Raw genomic sequence first — 6673 nt, 5'->3', positions numbered from 1 at the left:
TGTGCTGGGAGGACCCTGCCTCCAGCTGAAGACTTGCACGTGGCAATGAGAGGACCCTGTCCTTTCATCAGTCCCGAGGCTTGAACCTGGCCAAAACACCGTAACCGCGCCCCACACTTCTCATGGAGATCATGACTTTTCCTGTTTGGTTTTTTATATTAGGCCATGTTTGGAAGGACGGACAGGGGGGTGAATGGATGGATGGGAGGGGTGGGCGGGGGAATGGAGGGAAGGGTATCTACATACGTGGGAAGGATGGGTAGGGGGACAGTAGAAGTCCCCTCTTTTTCTGTCTCTGGAAGAGTGTGTGTCGGATCAGAATAGTCTGTTCTGTTCCTTGACTGGGACGGCTCGCCTGGGCCCTGGGTTTCCTTTGGGTGAAGATTTTAGATGTTTTGAAAAATCATTTAGTGGCTTTGGTCATCCATTCAGGTTTTCTGTTCCTTCTTGAGTTAATTTTGGAAAGTTAACATTTTACCAATAATTTACCCCTTCAGCCAGGTTTCCGACAGTATCTCTTACTGTCCTTTCATGTCTGCTGTATCTGGGGCCTGGTACCCTTCACTCTGTTTGTGCCTCTCTAGTTTCTCCATTACTCCTGCTGCACTTGTCAATTTAATGGATAATTTCAAAGAATCAACCTTCAGCTACAGTATCTTTTTTTTTCTTTAAAATGTATTTCTTTATGTCCATTAAGCCAAGCTTGCTAATTGTGTTGCCCACATTTTAGTTTGCTCCATCTAAGAAGTCAAAGTCTCCCACTGTGATGGAACATTTACCCATATTTCCTTTTAGGTCTGCCAAGTTTACCTCATACACTTTAAAACAATTTTGCTAAATATGTCCAAATTTTAAATCTTTATATCCTTTTGATGAATTGAGTTTTTTATCATCACACAGTGACCTTTGTGCCAGTTAAATCCGTCATGCCCAGTGCTGCAGGCGTCGCGCCAGCCTCCTCTCTCGGGTTTTGCGGACCACCGGGTCTCCTGGCCATGGAGCCTCCCCTGTCCGATGTCTTTTGTACCCAGCATGAGGCAGGGGTCCTGTTACCTTTATACCTTTATGACCGTTGGTTTGAGTGCATGTTGTTTGGTTTGTTCAGATTCATTCCCGCCATCTGATTCTGTGCTATTTGCCCCTTTCCTTGGCTCTCTTTTCTCTTTTCGTGCCTGTTCTCAACACAGCGGAGGGTTCCCCAACTCCATTTGTCCTCTCTCCTGAGTGGGAAGTTACAGCCAACCAAATTCTCTCAGTCATGATCCTTAAAAATGTTAGCGTGTGCCCTTGACTCGGTCAGTAACCTCACCCTTCCCTGTGCAGTCAGGGTGTGGGCTGCTCTGGCTACAGGGGACATCAGAGATTAAATGCAGGGCACCCAGATGAACATGCTCATAACACATGACTGGCTCGTCAGACACCTATGTGTGCCTGGTGTTTGGTATGTCTGTCTGTAAGTGGGCAGCCCAGCCGCTCCGGTTCTGTGCAGTCATGACGAGTATTCCTTTCCCGCTCCCTCTTTTCTTTATTCTCACTGAGTAGATGTCACTATCACTGCGCCAGGCAGCCTGTTCACTTGGCCATCCTGCACCTGTGCTGTTCTCTTTGCTCCTCATGCCTCCTCATTTCTCAGGCCACTGGGTCGTTTTCATTCTGCCTTCAGCACAGCCCAGAGTTTCCCGTGGGAGACACTGTGTGCGAACCTTCCCAGCGTGTTGTTTTAGTCTTTGTTTCGCCCTCACTGTCACTCAGCGAGTCACTCTCTCGGCGTGGAAGAGGTCACACCACTGTCTTCCTGCTCCTCTGCCATGAAGCGAGCGCCGTCTGGCTGGTGCTGCTCCTCTGACGATTGTTTTCTCCAGCTGCTTGTAGAATTTTCTGCAGGTTCGATCCAATGTGCCAATGGTCTGCCAGGACACCCTCAGTGTGGGCACCTGTGCTGATTGATGCCTGCCACTCCCTCGGGGACTTGAGGAGGTCAGCACCTGTTCCCGTTTCCACGTCCCTGCCTCCGGGCTGCATCTGACCGTTTCTGTGGTTGTTGCTTCCATGCTTGCTTTATAGCTTGAACTGGTCATTTCAATGGCTGCCGTCTCCGAGGAGCTGAGCTGTGATTTTGGGTGCCTCTCGATTGACTCATAAGTAGCAGCGTTAGCACACGTGTCTCAGACAGCTTCCTCTGTTGTCACCATCTTAGCTCAGTGTGGGACAGAGTCCCTGCCTGGGAGCCAGCCCTGGCACACTGCCGTTAGCTAAAGCGCGGGACACACTGAGGCTCGCTCGGTTTTCCTGACCGTCCTCTGTTTCCGGCCCCGCAGTGGCCCTGCCGTCCTGTTGCCTGAGTCTCCTCGGCTGTGACAGCTTCCCAGTCTTTCATTGTTCTCACGACCACCACAGTTTGGGGGGTGCTGGTCAGGTGTTTCATAGAGTGTCCTTCCATTTATGTTTGTCCAGTTTTTCTCTCATGATTGAGGAGGGGGCAGGGAGCAAAACCCCAGGGGTCCAGTGCCCTTCTCCACACTTGCTGTCCATGTGGCTCCTCTGCTGAAGGTCACCGTGAGGGCCTGGCGACAGTGGGCTTGTCAGTGTATGTCCCCACGTAAAGGTCCTTTGCTGGAAGTCACGCATGCAGCCCGCACGTGCTTTGGGGAGGTGGGAGGTGTCAGCTCTGTCATGGGGAGGGCTGTGTACTCAGTCACTTGTTTATGTCAGAGTTCACTCGTGGCTGTTCATGGCAGACTCAGGATTATGATTCAGTCCTGCATCTTGTATTCCGTTTCCTGCTGGCCCTGTGTGTCCCTCGGACAGGCCCCGACGTCTGTCTTTGTGCTCTTTTGTACTCTGCACTGGAAGACGCCCAGGCTCCTCCGTGGTCGGCTCCTCCGTGTTCTCCCCGCTGCCCTGGAAGAGCCGTGTCTCCAGGGAGCCAGTTCCTTTCATTGGAGGGTGGTATTAGAGACCGAGATTGCTTCTCCTGGCCCAAGTGCAGCTTGCTGGCTTCTGTGCTTCATGATCGGGAGGCCATGCTCCTTGGAACTGAGCTGGCAGCGCTGATTGGCAAGCTCGGGGCCGAGTGCCCACGGAGGATGGACAGTTGCTGTGCCATGTCACGGAACCACCACTACAAGTGCAGGTCTGCACGCTCAGTGTTTAGGACCCAGCAGAGTCTCGGGTGCCTTCGTTCTGAGCTTTTGCCCAGAGCCAAGGCTAAGAACAGAACTGCTTACATGGTCTCTGCAAGCACGCCTCTGTGCATCTGCCCTCCCTGGCTCATCCTAGGGCTCCAGGCATTCTGGCCCCACCTGTCCCCAGTGTGTCTCGGTGGGTTCCAGCTTCTACCGAGCCCCCAGGTCTCTCCAGGGTTTGGAGGCTTATCCAGTTATTTAAAGTTTTTTTAATCATTGTGTTTTCATGCTCTGTTGCAGCCACTCTGGTTTGCCCTGTGGCCCTCTGACTTTCCGTGGGTTCCGCTACCTGCAGCCAGCACTTAGGGAATCGATTAGAGCAGAGGTTCCTTCTGTTCTGCTCAATACTTTTCTTCCATTTACCTTTTCCCCTGTTATTAGAAGAAAACCATGGCCAGGGAGTAGTCAAGCATTTTTATTTAAAATACCAGGAATGTGAAAGTGATGTTTCCAAAAAGTGGTAGTTGTTCCCCTGATCTCATGCTGATGTCCCACCAGCCACTCCCGGACACCGTCTGTGGCCCTGCGACCTGAGAACCACAAGCATCCCTGAGAGTTTCCTAAGAAAAGTGCCCTAAGGAAAATAAGTTTACTTTTGTAAAAGTTTATGTGATAAATCCGAAGCCCACATCTGGCTATTAAAGTTACGTTTCCTCGCTGTTGGCAAGTGCGCTCAAGACACAATTGCTGGTTGTGAACAGCCCGCCCTGACGTGCACGGGGTTATATTAACCATACAGTCACACGTCTTTTGCAGCTCGATCCTCTCCCAGAGAAGGTTTTACAGCAGAGACCCAATGCCAACGCTGTCCGTTCCATGGAGAAGGTCATTGAGATTCACAGTAAGTTGTCTGGGCCAGGTCTCCAGCTGGGAAATGCTCCTGTGGGAGGGAAAGTACAGGACTCCCAGCCCCGAGTCCCCGCCCTGGGCTCCTCTCATGTCACTGCCGGCTGCTTCCTGGGCCTACAAGACAGGCCTGGCTTTCAGCCAGATTTAATGAGCTGCTGGAGACTCTTGTTGAACCCCCATGTGCTCGCCGCAACCCACTACAATGTGTCTCAGCTCATGTCACAAAAGTGCCTGCCTCCAGGAGGCTGTGAAGTCACTTGCTCCAGGCCCCCAGCTAGCAGGGTGGGGCCAGGGCGTGAACTGTGTCCTCAGGTCTGGTCTCTTCCCTGGCCCAAGAACCCCACCCCTCCTGCAGACTCAGTGGGGGGTGCAGGGCCCCCCTGCAAACTCTGGAGAGTGCAGGGCCCCCTATTTCCTAGCACTTCCCCTCCAACATCAGGTCCTGGGGACCCAGGGAGCTGGCACACAGCCAGGTGACTCATGCCAGCACACCTGTCTCAGGTGAGCTGGCAGTGCCCTCTCCTTGTCGCAAAGCTCAGTTTGTTCTGGGTCCTTAGGATGGCCCACACTGTGGAGACTGTCTCTCTGGGTGGGTGGGAACCAGGGGTCTCACCTGTGTGTCCTGCACGGGTGTTGGGTCCCTCCTAGCCTTGGAGCTGAGCTATCCCCCTGCCCTGATGAGAACCCCTGGGTGCCAGAAAACACTGAGAGGCTGGCTCTGGTCCGGCCCAGCCCTCCCTGCAGGGTCCCCTTACTCTGAGCCTCATAGGGACACCCCCATGGTCTTGGAAGGTCCAGTTGGGAACCCCCTCCACACTGGGTGGCAGTCTTCCCATGCCCCTGCCTGCTAGAGTCAGGGATAGGGTCATGGAGAGCCTGCTGGGCCCAGTCCCGTGGTGTCTGTAACCTAGCGCTTCTCTCGCCCAGGCCAGTACTGGCGCTCCCTGCAGCGCCTCCCCTCCACCGTGGCCTACTCCCTGGTCGAGGCCCAGAAGCGCGAGAATGAAGAAGCCGAGACAGTCACCGCCATGGCCTCCCTGTCCGTAGGTGTGAAGCCTGCTGAGAAGAGGTGAGCCCTGCAGGGCCTGGCCTGCGGCACTGCATGAAGGGGACGCGTTCTGAAGGAGCTTCTCCACATGGGCCCTCAAGGGCACGGGGAGCAGGTGTCCCCATCCAACACGTCTTTCCAGTGTAGGGGGCAGCATTTATCCCTGAGCAGGTGGCCCAGTAACACCTGGTCAGGAGCCGGGAATTGAAGGTGGGAGGTGGGTGGGGGAGCGGGAGAGCAGTCCTGTTGGAGGAAGAAGGGCGGAGGACAGGCAGAGAAGGCCCTGCAGTGCTGCCTCTAACCCTCGTCTGTCCTTTCTCTTCTCTGCTATGTGCCTTTTTGTCCTCCCCCTGGGGCACTGCCACAGGCCTGAGGAGGAGCCCATGGAAGAGGAGCCGCCCCTGTAACCGTGCCCACGGCTGCGACTCTTGTTTGTCTGTCTGTCTTGAAGCTCCGCCAAGAAAAGTTGCTGTTTCTCTGCATCCTGCCAGGCGTTCTCTCAGAATCCGCAGGCACACCAGGGGCCCAGACCCCAGGTCTCACCGGGCAGGGCAGCCTTACACAGAACCCGGGACAGACGCCGGGAAGAGCAGACACCGACATGCAGGGCACCAGGCTCGCCCTCGGCCCCCCTGAGGGATGCCGAAGAGGGAGGAAGCCTGCGGCAACTCGTGGCAGAGTTGCCCGATTCAGTTGACACGAGGAAAAGAACATGAAAATCAAAGATCTAACAATACAAAACAAACTTGATCAAAACTGGTGCTTAAAGTTTGATGATTAATTACCCACAATTCCACAGTCTCCGTGTAAACCACTCATCTTGTAGCTTTCTTTTTAAAGAGAACGTTTTCTATCGCTCTGGCCTGCCTCTGTGAACCAGAGCGGTGTGCGGTGGGGTTTGCAGCCGGGTGGGGGACAGAGTGGATGAGCATTTAAGAAAAAAAAGTGGACAAAAATGGAAATGTGAGCCTGCAGGAGCCGGCTTTGCTTTCTCAAAGCCATCGGAAGATGCAAGTTTGTGCCTTTTTTTTATTGCTCTGATGGATTTTTGTGGCTGGGTATTCTGAAGTCTGAGGAACAATGCCTTAAGAAAAAAATAAACAGCAGGAATTGATGGGATAGTCCTGTGGCTGGTGGGGCTAGCAGTGCCCGTGGGGCAGGAGGCTGCCCCGTGCTGGCCAGGGCTTTGAGAGCAGGCGCACGCCGCGGCCGGCGGCTCCAGAGGGCTGCCAACCTGCCGCCCTCATTTTGCTTTATTGCTGTGTAAGAAAAATGGAGGTAGTTCCCAAAAAGTGGCAAATACTGTTGGGATTTTTGAAGTCCAACAAATTTTAAATGAATCCAAAGTGTTCTTTTCTCATACATCATATAACAATTGAGCATCTCCATTGGTTGTGAAGCATGTCCTAGGCACACCTTCAGTGTTACGGTTGGAATGCTTTTTATTAAAAGCAAGTAGCATGAAGTATTGCTTAAATTTTAGGTATAAATAAATATATATATGTATAATATATATTCCACTGTATTCCAAGCTAAGAAACTTGATTCTTATGAAATCTTGATAAAATATTTATAATGCATTTATAGAAGA

At 52.8% G+C, this 6673-nt stretch overlaps 1 protein-coding gene across 10 annotated transcripts in view; it reads left to right on the top strand.

Annotated features, from left to right (window-relative positions):
• Nucleotides 1-6673, top strand: part of HDAC4 (histone deacetylase 4) — a 166788-nt gene that overhangs the window by 142930 nt on the left and 17185 nt on the right. For 4 of the 10 annotated variants that reach the window (XM_023743819.1, XM_023743834.1, XM_023743823.1 and 1 more), the window contains 3 exons: nucleotides 3942-4026; nucleotides 4962-5103; nucleotides 5450-6196. In XM_023743819.1, the coding sequence (XP_023599587.1) occupies nucleotides 3942-4026; nucleotides 4962-5103; nucleotides 5450-5489 (267 nt within the window). In that variant the 3' untranslated portion in view covers nucleotides 5490-6196. Of the gene's footprint in view, nucleotides 1-3566; nucleotides 3918-3941; nucleotides 4027-4961; nucleotides 5104-5449; nucleotides 6197-6673 lie in introns of those variants that run through there. The other 6 variants (XM_023743817.1, XM_023743822.1, XM_023743837.1 and 3 more) reach the window with 4 other exon arrangements.

The sequence above is a fragment of the Myotis lucifugus genome, unplaced genomic scaffold, assembly GCF_000147115.1.
Source record: "Myotis lucifugus unplaced genomic scaffold, Myoluc2.0 scaffold_5, whole genome shotgun sequence".
In the NCBI taxonomy this organism is placed as follows: domain Eukaryota; kingdom Metazoa; phylum Chordata; class Mammalia; order Chiroptera; family Vespertilionidae; genus Myotis; species Myotis lucifugus.
This window is presented reverse-complemented; position numbering and strand designations above follow the sequence as displayed.